The sequence below is a fragment of the Camelus bactrianus genome, chromosome 13 (genome assembly GCF_048773025.1).
Source record: "Camelus bactrianus isolate YW-2024 breed Bactrian camel chromosome 13, ASM4877302v1, whole genome shotgun sequence".
Taxonomy (NCBI): domain Eukaryota; kingdom Metazoa; phylum Chordata; class Mammalia; order Artiodactyla; family Camelidae; genus Camelus; species Camelus bactrianus.
The window spans coordinates 14,219,583-14,240,232 of NC_133551.1; the positions used below are offsets into that span (position 1 = coordinate 14,219,583).

Sequence of the window (20,650 nt, forward strand, 5' to 3'; positions counted from 1 at the left end):
CAGTTTCACAGTGATTTCGTTTTTATTACTTGGTTTAGTTACTGCAAGTTATTTGGCTGCAAAACAAATTACCCTAAAATTTAGTGGTGTAAAACAGTTGTTTATTTTGCTTTCAGATTCTGTGGGGTCAGCATTCATACAGGGCACAGCAGGATGGCTTATATGTTCCATGGTGTCTCAGACCTCAGCCTGAGACTAAAAGACTAAAATGTGAAGGCTTTTTACTCACATGTCTAGTAGTTGATGCTGGTTGTCAGCTGGAGGCCTCAGTTGCTCTCCACATGGGCCTCTCCACATTCTCTCTGTAGTTTAGGCCACCTTCCAGCATGGTGGCTGAGTTCCATAGTCGAGTGTAGTAGAGAAACAGAGACATGGCACCTGCAAGCACTAGCCAAGCGGAGATTGTTTCTTTTTTTTCTGACCTCAGAAATCACAGAATACCCATAGTATCACTTCCTTGACACTCTGTTGGTCAGAACAGTCCCAAGCCCCTTCCCAGATTCAAGGGGAGGGAACATAGACTCCCACTTCTCAATGTAAGACTGCCAGTCATATGTAGGATGGTGTGTGTGTGTGCGTGCGTGCGCATAAATACATATTTTGGTGTGGCCATCTTTGGAAAATAGATATTAACCTGTGAAATAAATCAAGAAGATCACTTTACTAGTAGATAAGTTACACAAAGTATAGTAGCAAGTGTCTTAGGTCCCTCCCACTAGACTGAAACACTTGATCTGTTTTGAAGGTGATGTACATTCCACATTAATACTGAGATAAGGTAAAAGATGGTTGTACAAGGTATCAAGTTAGGATGTTGACTTAATATAACGCCATTGGGATGTCAGCCTTTTGGAGGAATATGCCAGCAATACTTAAAGTTTTTTACTTTGGAATATGCCATTGAATTCTAATCTGCCTAATCAATTAGTCAAATCCAGCTAGCCTTGCTTTTGTAAATAAAGTTTTATTGGAACACAGACATCCATTACTTATTATTGTCTGTGACTATTTTTGTGCTGCAATAGCTGAGTTCAGTAGTTGCTGTGGAAACTATATAGCCACCCAAGCCTAACATAATCACCACATGGCACTTTACATAAAGTTTGCACACACTTCCTTAGTCTGGAAGGTCAACCAGTCACAAACAATCTGAAATTCTCCCTACTTGAGGCTGTGGTTTTGACCAATTCATTTGTTTAACACACATGAGAACTAGCACAAGTGCTGGAAATGCAGAGAAGTTACTTAATGCTTGTCCTCAATGCCCTTGTAATATTCTGGGGATTCCGACAATCCTAGGTTTACATAGTACGATGTTATGAGAACTGCTGCCTTACAGCTCTGCATAAATTTCTTTCTCAGAAAAGTCTGCGACTAAAGATTGAGATCTGACTTTTTTCAGAGAAGCCTTCCTAAGAAGACTGACACCAGTCAGGGTCTTGGAAATAAGTAGAAGTTAACAAGATGGAAAGGTGAGAAAGAGCCTTAGAGTAGAAAAAGTACGAGCAAATGTATGTTTGAGTAGAAGTTTTATACTTCCAGGTACTGTAGGAATTCGTTAAAGCTGAAAAGTAGAATGGGATTGGAGAAGTACTGAGAGGGAGGACTAGCTGACCACTTAACGTACTGAGGCGGGAACAGATTTGGGAGCTGTTGAAGAGAAGAATTGTCAAAACACATTAATTGATTGGTTGTAAGAATGGTGAAGAGTATGGAGTCTAGGATGACCGACCTGGACAACTACATGGTCAAGGAGAATGGTGCCTTTTTGCTAAGATACTCAATACACTGGATGGAATAGATTGAAGAAGAAAAGATAAGTTTCCCTGTTGGAGAGTTTGAATTTGCAGTGCCTGAGCAACATGTAAATGAGACCTCAGGTGGGCCGTTGGCTTTGGAAGCTTGGAAGTTTTCAATAAATGAGTATTTGAAGCCATGGAAAAGATGCAGTCATCTATAGAAAGTATGCAAAGCAAAGAGAATGCCAGAAATAGAAATGGGAAGCAACAGTATTTAAGAGATGCATAGAAGAAGGAGGAGGGCAAGCCATGGAAGGAGCAGTTGGAGCAGAACAATTTTGAATGCCGTTGCATTTAGTGATTTGGGGTAAGTTTAGCTGAATGGTGTGGGGGGATCAGAACCCAGACTAGCAACAATTCAGAAATGACAGAATATGGGGAGAGACCATTAGAACCATGGGGCTTGAATACACTGACGATTTAAATTATCAGTGAAATTAAATCCCTGTGGAAATGACAGAGATAGAATTCAAAGCAGAGGTAGAGGGACTGACTTTAGACATGGAGGTGTACCACCATCACTGAGACGTGAGAGAAGAATGGATACGGAAAGACAGCTAATACTCTTGAAGGCTTTTTTTCTTTGCTAGTCATCCTGTTTGGTTACTTTACATAAGTCATTTCATTTAATCTTTACTGCAGTCTGATTTATTTGGGAAGTTCTATGCTTTATCAGTGAAGAAATCAAAGCTTCGGGAGGTGTTCTTGCTCAGTGTTACGCACCTTGTAGTTGGTGGAGCTAGCGCCTAAACCCTAACGTATTTTTGATGTGCTCCTGCTCTCCCTCACTTCATCCCTTTCTGCATCCTCCCCCTGCAAGATATGAATGTAGGTAAGTCTGTAGGGTATAGTACGGACCTAGAATTTAATGTTACTCCATAGAGCATGTGAACAGGTACTGAGTTCTTAAAATGAAATGGAAATTCGTTTTTCTTCAAAAGATATATAATACATCTCATAAAATAACATATAATATCTTTTTTGTTAATCCATATTTTAGCCAAGCTGTAATATGACAAATTTTTAAGGAAAAAATTTGTGTGGGAGGTGGGAAAAACCAAAAACTCATATAAGAGTATAGAGTTTAAAAACAATTAAACATTTGCCTCCAAATGAGGCTATTTCACAAACTCATCACTAGTGTGTGAGATTTTGACAACCCCGGTTTCTCCTTTTTCGGAAGCTTTATAATTTAAATGTGGAATTATGGGGGTTTTTCTTATTTTTTATTTTCAGGTGTCCGCGTTCAGGGCAGAGTTTTCATCAGAGTCTTGCAGAGAGTTAGGCTTCTCCAGCAACTTGCTCTGCAGCTCCTGTGATCTTCTTGGACAGTTCAGCCTTCTTCAGCTGGATCCTGACTGTAGAGGATGCTGTCAGGAAGAAGCACAATTTGAAACCAAAAAGGTATTTCTAATATCTCTCTTCCATTAGACAGTTTAGTTGAGGTAAGGTAAAATATTAAGTTGCTTAGTCAGCTTAAATAAAGAAGTCTTTAGCTTTTACATCTTGTAGTTTTGGAAACTCAGTTGATTTCTGGCCTGGCCCATTGGGTCAATCAAAGCAAATAAAAGGAAAAGTATGGTTACATACTGGGACACCATCCTACCATGGCTGTCCAGCAGAGGGGAAGCAGAATTGCTATAGCATGCTTAGATCCTAAAGCTATCCACTCTTCCTCACTTCTGGCCACATGAAGCCAAAGAATAATGTGATGCTTTTATTTCATTTATAAGAATCCAGTCTTATAATGAAATTTGAGGTAAAAGTAGAGCACCTATTACCTGGCACACAATTGTGCCAACAGTAAATTGTAACTTTTAATCTGGTTAACAAAGGATATGGTCTGTTAACTTGCACACCTCTTACCAATACTTTCAGATACCTAATCTCACCTTTAACACCTGAAAACAGCCAAGGTTAGGTAATATCCAATACAATCTGCTGTGGTTTTACCTACTGTTCAAATTAATACGAAACTTCCTCAATTTTTAAATCTTTTCATTATATCCTTAGACTTCTTTAGTTTATAAAGTATCATGAAAAGATCATTTACATTATCCAAATAAAACTGAATTAATGAGGTCCCTGTGTTTGGGTGAGAAAAAAATGTTAGCATCACTCTGTTTCCTTCTAATATTCTCTTTCAGTTGTACATTGTGAATCCTATTTGAGGTGTTACGGTTTGTAAAGCTTTCAAACAGTAATTGTATCTTATTACTAGGTAGTAAAGGTTTATTTCTAACACTGAGTAGTTTTATAGTTCTAAAAGAAAAAGCAAGCAGACAAGCTTTGAAAATGTTAGTATTCAACGAAAATTTGACACTTGATTTTTTCGTTGTGAACCTGAAATTCCTGTGTCCCGAGAGCAGCTTCCATGTCTTCATTTTCTTGATTCACATATACCAATAATCATTTTTAATGTTTAGAAGATTTCCATCCATGTAAATTCGTCTTTAATGCAGGTAAATAAAATCTAAACAAGTTTTTAAGACTCAATTTTAAATCTCAAATCTAAATTTTAAAGAGATCTAAAACATAGGACTTAACTTGTTCTGTAGGACGCTTCCCACTTGTTTTTCTGCTTTTTTTTTTTTTTTTTTAAATGAGATTCACATGCAACAAATTGCTGAAGTGTATCATCCTCTCATCTTCAAGCTATTACTCTATGGTCTGTACAACTACTCAGCCAACAATGATTATTTCCTGAGACACCAAACTTACAAGGATGAATAACAAGGGGTATTTTATAATAAACAATCTTTATCACACACACATCCTTGTAATTAAGGGTATATTAAGAAATTCTTCCATTTGATAGCAAGTGTGTCTAAACTGTAATCCAAGTGCACATAAAAAATACTTTCATCTATTGCCCTTTCTCAGTAACTCTTTATTGTACCCCAGTATAATTTTAGCAGAACCAAACTTGGATCACATGCTTCTCAAATTAGTTATATTCCTGTGCAGTTTTCCTTATTAGTTGAGCTACATGTGGTATCTTGACACCTTTCACACCTTTCATCAGTTACAGCTCAACAATAGTAGTAGGCAAATAATCCACCAGTTAATATATGCCTAACTAATTACAATCTGAAATGATTATTGCATCTAAGTACAGGTGAGCCTGTATCCTAATGTATCTTTTATACTATACCCAGTGGTTTTTTTCCCCTTAACTTCTTGTGCCTCACCTGTAAGATATACTTCTCATTAAGCATTTGCTAGCACAGTACGGCACAAAATCAATGAATGGTTTTCTTTAATAGCCTAGTGGAACTAAAACATAGGAAAACACTTAAAATAGTGTTAAAAATATTAAAGTATGGCATGTTAGGCAAGCCTCCATTTAGATGCAAACCATATTCAAATGTAGCAGTGACACTTGATTTAATCTGTACAGTACTACTCTCTAGATTATTGGTGCATAATCATAGGTACAATATATACAATATTTTTCCTGTCTCAACTCTGGCTTGATGCTTAATTTTGAAATCATAATTTAATTTAGTCCTAGTTTAGTGAAAGTAAAAATATGCAGTATATAGACTAGTGCCTTACATCAAAAACATTAAAAAGTACTTAAACATGGCAGTGTGTGTTGTAAATCATTGGGGATATAAATTCTTTAGAGGAGAAAAATTGTGTTTTATATACGGGAAAGTTTTAGCAATTTATAATGAGGAAATTTTACCTGAATACTCATTTTGGTTCTCACTTAGTTGCATACTTTATAGGTTTGTTCAAGGATGAGGCTGATCATTTTTTGCATGCTTACTCATTTAGCAGGCTGAATTTAGCCTTTGATAGGCAGAAGCATAAACTTTGGTTAAAAAAAAATTACAATAAAAGCAGAAAATGTCTTTGAAATCCTTTATCATTCTGCAAATAAATATTCCATTATTACTTTTATTTGCTCTTGTATTTTTTTCCTCCATTTTTAATCACAAATAGCCTAAGTAAGCATCACAAATACTAGCTAGAATGAGATTTTTTTGATAAGTTACTTTACTACTATTTTCACTAGTTTTGCTCGTAACTGTATGCCTAGGTACTGTTGACAAACATTAGTAAGGATGTTGATTGAATTATAAAAAGCATAGGAATTTGCAGCTTAAGAGAAAAAGAAACTAATGAAGGAAAAAATATTTAAATTTTGGTGGTATTTTTATACAGTTAATATTACTAAGTAGCACAAGTGACTTCAGCTTTCTGTGTGTAGAATCTTAATATGGAAGGGATGGGTTCATTCTTTTTTCCACTACTGACTGGCTTTTTCCATGTGATGGGAATATATAGTAACTGCCAGTTCCTGCGTGTTTTATCTCATGGCTTTTCCCACCAGAAAAGGACTAACTCTTCCCCGTTTACATTTTTGAAATATTTTAGACAAGGATTACTGCTGGCTCAAGCTGGCTCACCAACCAGTTGTTAGCTAGGATTATGGAATGATGTAAGAACCATTAGTGCCACAGTAGCTGTGTGGAGTGTTGCACTAGGGAGCAGACAGATGAAGCAACTCTCAGATACAGAACAGGCTATTTTTCCTTCAGTTACTAGAGTAAACCACTTCTACTTGAGCCATTTTAAAGATTTAGCTTAAGTGCCTCCTATTCTGGGAAATCTTCCCTAATTTTTCTTCCTTACGCACTACCACTGCCACTCCCAAGTTAGGTTAGCTACACCTCTGTATTCCCGGAACACGTGAGGACACCTTGATGTGCACCTTACCTCCACTATACTGTATCTGTTGTTTGGTTTTTCTTTCTCTGCTAGTATATTATGCTGTTTGTGGTCCAGGACTACTTTTTGTTTCTGAATCCCCAGCCTTTAACTTACAGTATTTCACAAGTTTTTGTCCTTGAATAAGATTGTTTTTACTAAGAATAGGTTAGAGTAGGTCACTTTTTTAAAAAATTATCTTGAAAATATACTTGAACTTTGTAGATGCTTGTAAATACCTTTTTCATATATTTAACTTGTATGTCCTAAATACAAAGAGTAAGAAAGTTTGTCTTCATGTTGTCAGTTATTTATTAGTCATATTTTGGTTATAATTATTTATCTAACTATAAATATAGGACTCTCATTTCTATATTTTAAGGATTTCATAAGCATCCCGAATCTATCTAAAAGGGAGATGTTAATTATTTAGCACAAATTTTTAGTGATTCCAGTCTGACCACTAACATTATTTTTCAAAGAGTTAAAAGTTTCTGGGGATTTTCTGTGGTGGGGTGGGGGATCAATTCACTTTTATTTTCTGTTAGGAATTTTTTGACTTATTTTCTAAGATTTATAAAATTAAATGTAGTCTTACAATAGATGGGTTATTTTTCTCATGTTTTTTATATTCCCAGTTCTGTGAATTTGAACTTTGTGAGCTAGGTGCTTTTTTTCTGTCTCATTCATTTAAGATTTTCATATCTTAATGATTTCAGCTTCTTCCAAACATTATTACTGTATAACTTTTGTATTTCTCCTTGTTTGTATTCCCCTATTTCCTTACCTAGTACCCGTTCTTTTTAAGATCGTGACTTCACCAGAATCCTTGTAGTTCAACTGCTGTCTTTTTTCTTCTTTCAAATTATTTTGATTTAATTGGTTTTTAGTTCTTTCTGTTCTTTTGCATTCATATCTACCTTATCTCTGAACTACTATTCTGAAGGTTTGGGAGGAAACAATCCACTTAGCCGAATTACTCATATATATGAACCAATAAGTGAATTATTTCAACCTAATTTGCTGTGTTCATTCAGTATTGACTGGATTGGGAGAGTTGAGAGCAGTGATTAATAAGAGCACAGGCTCTGATAGGAAACTACCTCAGCTCAGATCCTCCGCTCCTCAAGTTCATATCTTGAACAAATTACTAATCACTCTGTACCTGTTTCCTCATTTACACATCGAGGATAATATTAGTTCCGATCTTCTAAGGATTAGATTTGCCAGTGATAAAAATTTGGAACAGATCAATAGGCACATGAAAAAAAGCTCAATATCACTAATTATCAGAGAAATGCAAATCAAAACTACAACGAGGTATCACCTCACACCAGTCAGAATGGCCATCATTCAAAAGTCCACAAATGACAAATGCTGGAGAGGCTGTGGAAAAAGGGGAACCATCCTACACTGCTGGTGGGAATGCAGTTCGGTGCAGCCACTGTGGAAAACAGTGTGGAGATTCCTCAAAAGACTAGGAATAGACTTACCATATAACGCAGGAATCCCTCTCCTGGGCTTATATCCAGAAAGAACCCTACTTCAAAATGACACCTGCACCCCAATGTTCATAGCAGCACTATTTACAATAGCCAAGACATGGAAACAGCCCAAATGTCCATCAACAGATGACTGGATAAAGAAGAAGTGGTATATTTATACAGTGGAATACTACTCAGCCATAAAAACCGACAACATAATGCCATTTGCAGCAACATGGATGCTCCTGGAGAATGTCATTCTAAGTGAAGTAAGACAGAAAGAGAAAGAAAAATACTATATGAGATCACTCATATGTGGAATCTAAAAAAAAAAAAAAAAAAAGCATAAATACAAAACAGAAATAGACTCATAGACATAGAATACAAACTTGTGGTTGCCAAGGGGGCGGGGGGTAGGAAGGGACAGACTGGGATTTCAAAATTGTAGAATAGATAAACAAGATTATACTGTATAGCACAGGGAAATATATACAAGATCTTATGGTAGCTCACAGCAAAAAAAAAAATGTGACAATGAATATACGTATGTTCATGTATAACTGAAAAATTGTGCTCTACACTGGAATTTGACACAACATTGTAAAATGATTATAAATCAATTAAAAAAATGTTAAAAAAAAATTTGGAACAAAATTCTCTTACTATTGCACTTTCAAGCTCCTGGATCAGCTGAATCAGGAGGAAATATCCTCTGATGACAGAATTAGTGGTATGAAAACTTTTACCGTTTGTAATTACTTGCTGATATGCAACAAAACACAGAAATAAATTATGTCAAACATAACCTTAAATTTCAAAATTTTGAATTTGACACATTTTTAATAAGGAGAAAAGTGTGCAAATTTGAACTTTAAAAATGTGTACCCTTTTAATCATTTTAAAATACCATATGAAAAACTGCATTTGAAGAGAAAAGGTTTTTCCACTAAAAAAAACTCAAAATCATTGGTAAAGTGGAACTCAGTTTTATTAGGACAGTCTATCCTGAAAATTGAATGAGACCCATATTTTAAAGTCAATTTAAAATAAAGTATATTATTGACTTTCAAACTTTTTCAGATGGCAGATCAGGTAGAAGACATGCAGTATTCTTTGAAATCAGAAATAACAGAAAATAAATTGAACTATATGTTTGAGTTATAAAAATAATCACTTTGCAAAACCAGCAGGCTGTCAAACTAATCACAGTTATTTCTAACTTTCCTACTAACATTCCTCTGCTACTTATATTTTTAATCTAATACTTAGTAACAGATTTCAGAGGTTTAAGAGAATTTTGGAAGAGAAGAGCTTAAAAGTGAATTTTTATTTCAAGACTACAGATTGAGAAGAGATTTCTTTTATTTGAATTTGGAACATCTTGGTCTCACTCACAGAATACCAGTAGAGCCCTAGGCTGCAGGTCACCAAATCATACCATTACTGGTTCTGGAAAATAAATCAACAGTTAAGGTATTTGATAAGGGAATTCTATTTTCACTGAAAAATCTATTTTTTGGATAATATTAAAAAGTTTAAATATTTGTCTTCAGTAATGATTGTATTACCCCAGCTTTAAATAAACAGACCTTAAGTAGTACATAAAATAATTTTAAGAATATAGTTTTAGATTCCCTCCGCTTCCCACTCCATTACCTAGTTGGAGTTATACTAGTGTTAATTGACCAGCTTTGTATAGCAACATTCCATTTTCTGTGTGTATAATATTCTGCCTTCACATAAACACGCACTACCGCAAGATGGAGACAGGACCCAGGTAATATTAACATATGTATGGGTCATTAGAAGTTTATCCTCTTCTTCCTTTTATATAAAAGTTTTTGAAAGAGTTGAATTTTTAATCTCAGCTTCATTGCTCAATGGCTTTTGTGACTTTGAGCCAACAAATTACTCTGGGATCTTCAGTTTTGTTGTAATAATTACACTGGTTCACCTTTTAGTTATTATTTTACCTTGGTTATGTGCTGAAGTGTTTTACCTACATTATCTTTAATCCTCACAACAACTCTGTAATGTAAATAGTATTATCCCTATTTAACAGTAAAGGAAGCTAGGGTGTAATCTGGCCAGAACCTGACTTCATCTCAAGTCTGTTTGACTCCAAAGCCCCAAGTTTTTATTTTTTTCTTTACTTTTTTTCATTTTCATATTTTTTCATTGAAGATTATTACAAGATATTGAACATAGTTCCCTGTGCTATACAGAAGAAACCTTTTTAAAATCTGTTTATATATATATTGGCTAACATTTGTAAATCTCAAACTCCCAAATTTATCCCTTCCCACCCCCTTTCCCTGGTAACCATAAGACTGTTTACTATGTCTGCAAGTCTGTTTCTGTTTTGTAGATGAGTTCATGGTGTCTTTTTTTTTTTTTTAAAGATTCCGCATATGAGTGATATCATATGGTATTTTTCTTTCTCTTTCTGGCTTACTTCACTTAGAATGACAGTCTGTAGGTCCATCCATGTTGCTGCGAATGGCATTATTTTATTCTTTTTATGGCTGAATAGTATTCCACTGTATAAATATACCACAGCTTCTCTATCCAGTCATCTGTTGATGGACATTTAGGTTGCTTTCATGTCTTGGCTATTGTATACAGTGCTTCTTTGAACATTGGGGTGCATGTATCTTTTTGAATTAGAGTTCCCTCTGGATGTATACCCAGAAGTGGGATTGCTGGATCATATGGTAAGTCTTTTTAGTTTTTTGAGGAATCTCCATACTGTTTTCCATAATGGCTGCACCAAACTGCATTCCACCAGCAGTGTAGGAGGGTTCCCTTTTCTCCACAGCCTCTCCAGCATTGTCATGAGTGGGCTTTTGAATGATGGCCATTCTGACTGGTGTGAGGTGATACTTCTTTGTAGTTTTGATTTGCATTTCTCTAATAATTAGTGATATTGAGCATTTCTTCATGTGCCTATTGGCCATTTGTATGTCTTCATTGGAGAACTGCTTGCTTAGTTCTGCCCATTTTTGGATTGGGTTGTTTTTTTGTTATTAAGTTGTATGAGCTGTTTATATATTCTGGAAATTAAGCCCTTGTCATTCGCATCATTTGCAAATATTTTCTCCCATCCCATAGGTTGTCGTTTTGTTTTGCTTATGGTTTCCTTTGCTTTGCAAAAGCTTATAAGTTTAATTAGGTCCCATTTGTTTATTTTTTCTCTTATTTCTATTGCCTGGGTAGACTGCCCTAGGAGAACATTGCTAAGATTTATGTCAGAGAGTGTTATGCCTGTTTTCTTCTAGGAGATTTATCATGTCTTATATTTAAATCTTTAAGCCATTTTGAGTTTATTTTTGTGTATGGTATGAGGAAGTGTTCTAACTGCATTGATTTACATCCTGCTATCCAATTTTCCCAACACCATTTGCTGAAGAGACTGTCTTTTCTCCATTGTATATTCTTGCCTCCTTTGTCAAAGATTAATTGACCATAGGTCTGTGGGTTTATTTCTGGGCAGAGCCCCAAGTTTTTAAATATCTATACTGTTTGGCTCTCATCTTGAAAATGTTAATAGTAATACCTACTTCACAGAGTTATTGTAGGAAAATGAATGAATTAAACATAAAACATAAACATTAAGGGCTTTCTGAAAGTCCCTTTTGCATTTATAGTTTAAAATTTTTAAAGTACCATCCCATTACTAGTTTCTGTTTAAAATTATCAAATCTTTACTCCTCAGTTTACTACAGATGCTAATGGCTTCCACTACTTGGTGTTTTTCAGTAATATATGAAAAAATTGGCTTTATTTAAGGCCCAACCAAATATTTTAAATAAATTACATGATTTTTCTTAATTCTGGTAAAAGAACATTGAAACATTTAGTTATTTTCAATTTACATGGAAATTTTGTAGCCAATTTTAGAGTGATTTAGAAGTCATCTTAAAAAGCATTATTCAAAACAGTGGCGAGTTTTAATCTTTATCCTATCAGAACCAATGTTACTGGTGTGTAAAACATAGAAGGATGAAATGGAGGTTAAGCTAACTGTGCATGAAATTGTAGTCGCTAAAGAAATTTCACAGTTGCTTAAAATAGCTCCGCTTTGGTAGTGTCTGTAGCATCAAATATGTGAACTGATTTCTTCAAAGGAAACAAAAATATAATTCAACAGATTATAATATTAAAACGTTGTTCACAAAGAAGCTTTTTTTAAGACCTCAATGATGTTTGGCAACAGTTCAAATGCAGTGTAAGAATCTCTAAGACTCCTGAGTAGCAACAATACTAAATAATGACACAAATACTTAATAATAATAGCTACTGACATTCAGTATGTTCTTATTATATGAAGACACTGTTCTAAGACTATGCGAATTATGTAACCCTCACAACAGCTCTGTCAGGTAAGTACCATTATCATCCCCACTTCATAGCTGAGTCTGAGGCATGGAGATCTTGCCTACAGCCGTACAGCTGATAAGCGGCAATAAATATATGTGTCATAAGTTTGTATAAGAAAAGTTTAAAGTTTCTTTTGTGTAGCCATTCAATTGAACTGAAAATATTACTTAAATTTATTTTTATATTTTCTAAATGTGGAATTTCATCTGCCTTTAATATAAAAAATGCAGTCAGTTTTTTTTTAGATATTTACAAATTAGGATCGGCTTCTATCTAAGCACCTTAAAACAGTCTGTCACATTTGCAGATTGTAGTATTTAAAAGGAAAACAAACCCTTAAGGTTACTCATGATCTATATCCAGGCTGTCTTACAACTACATTTCTTAGACATACCTACCTCAGAGTGAAACTTTCTGTTTATACACTAAATAGCACTTCTTAGTATAGTCTCTGAGAATGCCAGAATAAGACAAGTCACTGTCCTCGAGGAGAAGAAGAAATAGACGTGGAAATTGGACTGCTAGAATGCTGCGGGCAGGATATTTTGTTGAGCTAAAACATAATATCCAATGTAATAACCGCTAAAAGAAATAGAAATAAAAGTTGGAAGGAGGAGGGAATCAATAAATCTCTTAAAATTGACATAATCAAGCCCTATAGATTTAACCATATTAATCATATGGATGTGACCAACAGAAGAACTAAAAACAAACAGCTTAAAAGGTATTGAATGAGAGATAGGAGGCAAGGGAAAATTTTTGCTTCTTATTTATTATTTCCAGATGCATTGATTAAAGAACTCGGTGAGATGTGTGCTGTAAATAAAATACTTGTGTAGTGTGAAAGCACGCAGGAGGGGCATAACCATTTGACAGATCAGGTAAATATTACCACTTGCTTATGTAGAAACTGATGCTTATGATAAGATGGAAAATGATTAGGAGAAGGTCATCTCTGGCAGAAGAAGTTACGGAAAAGGTACAGAGTCATCGTGAGAGAGATGGCGATCTAAGATAAATCAGGTAGCTTTTTACAAGGAGAGATGAAGATGGTTAAGTAAATAGGGCCTGTGTGCCCTGTTAGGTTTAGACTCTAGTCCATAGGCAGACAGAATTTAAGGATTATAAACAATGAACTGACATCAGATTTGTATTTTAATAACTTTTGGTGGCGGTATAAGTGATAGCTGATAAGGCAGAGGGGAATACTGTTGTCAGAAAAAGAACTTACGTTGCCATTTTCCAGAGGCTAGGTACAGGGGCTTAAGCTAACACCCTGGTAGTAAAAATGGAGAAGAAACAGATCTGACATAGATTTAGGCAATAAAGCCTGCAGGATTTATTGACTGACTAAACTGGAGGAGGAAAGAGATGAGTGAGGATGCTTTCCAGTATTCTTATTTGAGAAATTGGTAACCCCAACAGGCTACAAAAGACTTCCACTTAGCTACAAGGTGGCCCCTTACGCCAGTGGAGGTGGGTGGGAGAAGGGGCAGCAACAGAGTTAATTTTTAATAAAGCGTACGTCCCTTAGCTGCAAACTGCTTTTTTAGTTTTCTTTTTGAAGAAATATGTGTTAAGTTTTAATTTAGCAGGACGTGAATTTGATCTGAGCACCATAATGGATTCTAAAATAGATAGTATACTTATCCAAAGAGTGGGCAAAAAATAAAAATATGTGGCGTGATCTAGTTTCTTTTGTTCTAGTTTCATACTGCTTAAGTTTTATATACTATTTAACTTTTGGATTACTATTGCTTTTTTAAAATCTGTTCTTAAATATAAAATATATTACATGATTACATTCTTTGATTTTTAAGAGAACGAAATCATCATTTAATTTGTGCCATTGTTTCTCTTTATTTCAGATACTTGTAACCTTTCTTAAAGATGATCATAGTTGTCCCCTTTTTTGACAAACAGCGATGTTCAGTATTAGAGTGGGAGTAGCAACACTAACACAAAAGACTCAGTTCTCTTTTGAAAAGCAGCTTTGCTGCCATATATGTCACCTTCATGTTTGTTTTTTAAGGCTATTGAACGTTTGAGTGTTGAACTCTATTTTAACAGGATCTCAGTTTTTCAAATTAACAGGAATATGTTATAATTTTCAAACATTTTAGGTTTAAAGAGACATCGCTTTCTCTTTATTATTGAGTACTTGTACTAAATAGCTTACCATTTTCAAAAATATTTTTACTTATAATACTTATAATACTGATTGGTTAGTTGGTCTTATTTAAAAACTATTTACTAAAATATTTAAGCTTAGGATCATTTTTATCATTCTCTGAGTATTCTGACCTCAGGAAATACAGTGACATTGTATAATTTTTTTCGTTGTATGATATTCTCTAGGTAGCAGTAGAATTGAATACATTGTTCCTAAGTGATACCCTGAATTATTCATACTTGTAGCTAAAGTATGTATGGGAGTATGTGTGTGTCTGTATCTGTGGGTATATTAGTTTCCAGGTGAAATTCTCATCCTTACAGTCTTAACCTCTTGCAGATAAAATTCTCTTTGTTTTAGGTATATACAAATTCTGTTCCTCATCACAGTATTGAAAGAAGCCTCCTCCTTTTTTTCCTCAGATTTCATGGTCTAGTTTAGATTGTGGTGATGTTAAAGAAACTTTTTGGGTACATTTTCATTGAGCATTTTTGGAAAAGCAGTTGCATCTTTAGGGAAAGATTCCCCCAGTGTATTTTTACCTTCTTTAGAGCCTAATTTAAATTAAGGTAGATGTTATCTTGCTAGTTCTGTAGTTTTCTCAATCTCAAGGCAGACACTAAAAATAAAAAAGGAATAACAGTGTAGGAGATAAAGTTTTAAACTTATGGAGCTTCCTTAGGCATAGTCATTGCTTTGTATTTTTTGAGAGTTCAGTAGAAAGCACTTAAAAATGAATAGTTTAATCTCGGGTATAATATTAGAGAGTTATATTTAACAGCTTGGTTTGCTATAATTGTAAAGCTTAACTTATTTCCCTAATCCTGCATATTCACTCATTATTCCTATGCAAGAATGTCATCAGTCAGAGCGTGTATGAAAGTGTCAATAAATACCTTATACATCTGCTCTTCAGTGACTTAAAGTGAAATCTTGACAAAAGCTTACTACAAAGTCCCAAAGAATTTAGTGCCCTAATTATTTGTTCATGTCTAATTGGAGACTTATTGTTTCTAGCACTACAGGCACTTTAAAAAATATCAGAAAATATAGGAATGACTTGGTGATGATAATTAAAATTTAAAACATCAGCAGCTCAATAGTTGGATTTAGTTAGAACTAGTGGTTTTAAGTAGAAACATTTTCCCTGAGGATTAACTAGCTGAATTTTGCTAAAAATAGCTTATACATGATGTATTTTTCCACTGCAGATGGTCCCCAACATACAGTGGTTCGACTTACGATTTTTCAACTTTATGATGATGCAAAAGCAATACACGTTCAGTAGAAACTGTACTTTGAATTTTGAATTTTGATCTTTTACCCGGGCTAGCTGTACACAGTACAGTATTATGATGCCACAGCTCCCAGTCAGCCACTCCAACACAAGGGTGAAAAAACCAATATATTTACAACCATCTGTACTCATATAATCATTCTATTTTTCACTTTCAGTATACTATTCACTAAATTACATGAGATATTCACACTAAATTACATGAGATATTCAACACTTCATTATAAAAAAAGCTTTGTGTCAGATGATTTTGCCCAACTGTAGGCTAATGGAAGTGTTCTGAGCACATTTAAGGTAGGTTAGACTAAGCTATGATGTTCGATATGTTAAGTATATGAATGCATTTTTAACTTACGATATGGTTATAGGAAGATCTGTGTGTGAAAGGAGTAAAGTTGACTTTAAGAAATTACGCTGGATGCGATTAGTGTTTGGCAGAGTGGCTCACATGTATTTGGATATATCATAATTGCTTTTCATTTATCTCTAATATCTATAGCTTTCATCATATTATAGTCATACTTCTTATTTTAAAGTTTGTACATTTTATTTAAGAGCAAACCTTCAGAAGACCTGTGAAATAGTTACTCCTCAGATCTGAATTTTTTTTGGCAGACAAAATTTTCCCTTTTGCTCACCTAACATTAGAGCATTTCATCATATTGCTATTATATATAGTCAAAGTTATTTTTCTAATGTTTTGCTTTAAATAAAACATTTCAAAAATAAGAATGTATGACTGCAAGCAGTACTTCATTAGGGAAGAAGAACAAGAGTCTCACAGCATTAGTCTTGCTTAGTCAGTGTTTACCCGGCTTAGCTTTTAGAATTGATTTGGTTTAGTCTATTGAGCAAAAGCCTATTGTTTGATTGTTGTGTAATTTTTGCCTCATTAATAGTTGAGTATAGTCCAAGGCAGTGATTCTCATCCTTGACTGCCCATTACAATCACTTGGGTAGCTTTAAAATTAGTAATAATAATTAAGATACTGATGCCTGGATCTCACCCCCAGCTATCCTGATTTACTTGGACTGGGGTGGGTTCTAGGGAGCAGTAATTTTCAGAATCTTCCCGGGTAATATACTTGTACGGTCAGGGTTAAAACCACTGCTCTAAGGTAATTTGAATTTGAAAGCTTGAGAAATTTTGAAGTGGCCATTCTAATTACAGGGGAACAGTGAACAATAGCCCTGAATAGCCCCTGAACAGAAAGCTCTGTGAAAGTAGGTTTCAAGCACACAGCTTACATAACCATAACCAATAGTGTGAAAGAAAATACTGTAATATTCACTGTTGTTGTTGAGCATCTGAAGAATCCAGGCTTTTTGCATGTTTGGGTTTTTTTTTTTTTTTCTAACTCCTTTTATTAATTCTGGAAGGCAGGGAATATCTCTTGTTTAAACTATAAACTGAAGCTTGAAGAGAATGACTTATCCAAGGGGACATGCTGCTTGTAAGTGGCAGAACCACAATTGGACCATATACACATTTGATTTTATAACTTGAGCTTTTTTCACTATACTCTTAAAAGATAAACTGAAGCATATTAAAACTTTTAATAGGTTGTGCAAAAATCGATTCCAATTGAGCAGTACCAAACTGGAGGTTGATTAGAATGCCCCACCTACAGGAGTTAGGGGCAAAACTTACAGAAAAGATGCAGAGCAAAGCAAAGAAATTTTTTGACTGGCTGTAAATTAATTGGTTGCCTTTCTTCGGAAAGCCTAGTTCATTGTTTGTGATTGGTTGTCTTTAGGTTTTTGACTCAGGTTAAATAGTTTATTTCAAGATTTTATTATTGTCAAGTTTCTTTAGAGCCATAGATTTCATCACCAACAAAAATATATTAAGTGCTTATGTTGGAAAGTAGTAGAATATTTCTGACTTGGACTAGGTTTACAGATTTGCTGTGATGGTGGTGGAATGATGGTAGCAGTAAAAGTTAACAAATGCAACACTTTGCAGGAAAGGTGTAGCTCAGTGGTAGAGCTTAGCATGCACAGGGTCCTGGGTTCAATTCCCGGTACCTGTATTAAGAAATAAATAAATACATGCATGCATACATACATACATAAACAAACCTAATTGCCTCCTCCCCCCAAAAAATAATAATTAAAAAGAATGCAACACCTTTTAAAGAGTCTTCAGAAAATTTACATAACTCACACGTGTTGCCTTTGATTTTATAAGTTAAACTATCTAGGAATCCAGCTATCTGGTGAAAAACAGCATCTGTTAAATCTGAACCACTTTATGGCACATAATTAGACTTTAATTATAGCAACGTTATCACTACAAAATAAACATTTTGGCCTTTTTCTATATGGGAAAACCTTATTATAAACCCTTATTAAAATTTTATAACAACAGGTTGGTCCAGTGGGAAAAAAATCATTATATTCCAACAATAAATTACCAGGGAAATCCTTCTGCGATAAAGGGAGGACATTGTCCCAAATTATTAGGAAAATATGTGAAATGTACAGAATCTAAAATTGAGATAGGTGCAAATAATCTTGGAAATGCTTAAAATATACTTATTAAAATTGTGAAAAAGTTAGCCACCCACAAAGCTGAATTTGAATTTAAAAATAATAATTATTATTTTTAAATGAGAGGGAAATTAGCATATTAAAAAATCCTGCTACAAATAAGGTAACTTGGTTCTAGAGCTGAAGCCGTTAGATATTTCTGATTCCCACCCAGAGGACCCTATCCGAGGTTTAGGAAAACCTGGCAATAATAAGTAATATGGAAATAGGTGTGGATTCCGAAGGGGAAAATGCAGTTTTGTGTATCATTCTCATATTTTTCTAAAGGTGTTCATATATTTCCGTTTAAATTATTTGGGCCAGTATAATATGACCCTAATGGAATACTGCCGGGAGTTAGATTGTCTGTACAAATAAGGCTTCTCTAGTGCGTACAGGAAAGAAGCCTGCCGGCTTGCTCTCTAAGCTTGCTGTGTAAAAGTGATGTGATTTGTTTCTTTGATTTCTCTTCTGTTGGTATTTTTCCACAAATGTTTGAAGGTCAGTGTTTTTGTATGCCAGTGATGTTACTTTAAGAAGTAAAAGTGCTAAAGGTGAAATTCAAGGAAATTTCAAGTTTTAACCTTTTTTAATCCTTTCATACTTTATGCCCTTGAGGAATTCTAAGTAGCATATATTTCCTTGTGTGAATTTGTGTGTTGCCAAAGATGCTTATGATTACCTTACAAATAATTGAAAATTTACCGCAATTTGTAGTTTATTTATTCACCATGAAAAACAAATGTTTTCCTATGAACACTATAAATTCTTTAGTAAAAAAGGCCAAACTAGCATCACAAATTAATGCTTTTAGAATTGAATTTTAATAATGTTAAGCAGCTTTGAGTTACATTTTGTTTACCCTAGACTGGAACTAAACATAATCTACAAAGCATGTCAAAGGAGCTTGAAATGCTTTAAAGTTACATGATGAAAAAAAAGAGTCATTTAATTCTGTTAAGTGAATAATTCTGTCCATTCAGCACACACATATTGAACGGCTTTGTGTCCATTTCTGAGGAGAATTGTGATTAAATAAGACATTTCCTGTCCACAGTCAAGTTATGGAATATTTATAGTACATTATGACAAGGGCAGAATTCTGCGTAAGTTTACTAGGAGAGTAACTCCTAGTAGGAGTCTCCTAGTGAGAGAAGGAGATAAACAAGTTTTCCTTGCAAAGCTCACATCTAAACTGCCTGTTAATTAAAGAGTATGTTCCTAGTATCTTTAATTAATGAGTCCATGTTTTGTGGTGCAGAGAAGGCCTTTCCATGAATGGGTTACAAGTGTGCTAGGATACTGAGACCATCAATCCTTGGAACAACCAGATGGGGGCTGAGATGAGCAGGGGCTCCCAGGCTAGTCATCTGTAGTTATTAGCAGCCTCCTCCTCTTACCCTAGTACTCCAAACAATTATTATTTTCATCGTGTCATGATAATGAAGAATATTGAGAAACAGTGATATAGAGAAATACCATTACATAAAGTAATGGGGTCTCCACTGAAAACTCCCAGGGGATCATCAACTTATAAATAAAAGATAAACCTAATAACGAAATTTTAATATGGCTTTACGGTTTTTTTAATTTTCTTAATTCTGGTAAAATATACAGAACACAAAATTCACCATTTTAACCATTTTTAAGTGTACAGTTCAGTGACACTACGTACATTCACATGGTCATGCAACCTCCGTCACCTTCTGTCTCCAGAACGTTTCCATCTTCCCGAACTGAAACACCGTATTTATTAAACAATAACTTCTATTCCTCCCTCCCTTAGCCCCTGACAACCACCATTCTACTTTCTGTCTCTGAATCTGACTACTCTGAGTACTTCATACAAGTAGAATCATACAGTATTTATCCTTTTGTGGCTTCCTTATTTCACTTAGTATAATGTTGTCAAGGTTATTCCTTGTTATAGCGTGTAGTAATTTACTTCCTTTTTTAAGGTTGAATAGTATTATTCCATGGCATGTATATACCACGTTTTGCTTAGCCATTCATCTGTTGATAGACGTTTGGATTTCTTCCACCTATTGACTACTGTGAATAATAGTTGGTATACAAATATCTGTTTGAGTCCCTGCTTTCAGTTCTTTTGGATATATACCTAGAAGTGGAATTGCTGGATCATATAATTCTATTTTTAATTTTTTAAAGAACCACTATTCTGTTTTCCATAGTGGCTGCACTGCTTTACATTCCCAACAGCAGTGCACACTGAGTGCATTTTCTCCACATTCCAGCCAACCACTTA

The 20,650-nt window shown here is 34.6% G+C and overlaps 1 protein-coding gene across 2 annotated transcripts in view; it reads left to right on the top strand.

The window, feature by feature from the left end:
• The window catches only part of SELENOF (selenoprotein F), a 38,526-nt gene that overhangs the window by 5,301 nt on the left and 12,575 nt on the right, over positions 1-20,650 (top strand). For both annotated transcript variants that reach the window (XM_010963305.3, XM_045522942.2), the window contains exon 2: positions 3,036-3,203. In XM_010963305.3, the coding sequence (XP_010961607.2) occupies positions 3,036-3,203 (168 nt within the window). The remainder of the gene's footprint in view (positions 1-3,035; positions 3,204-20,650) is intronic.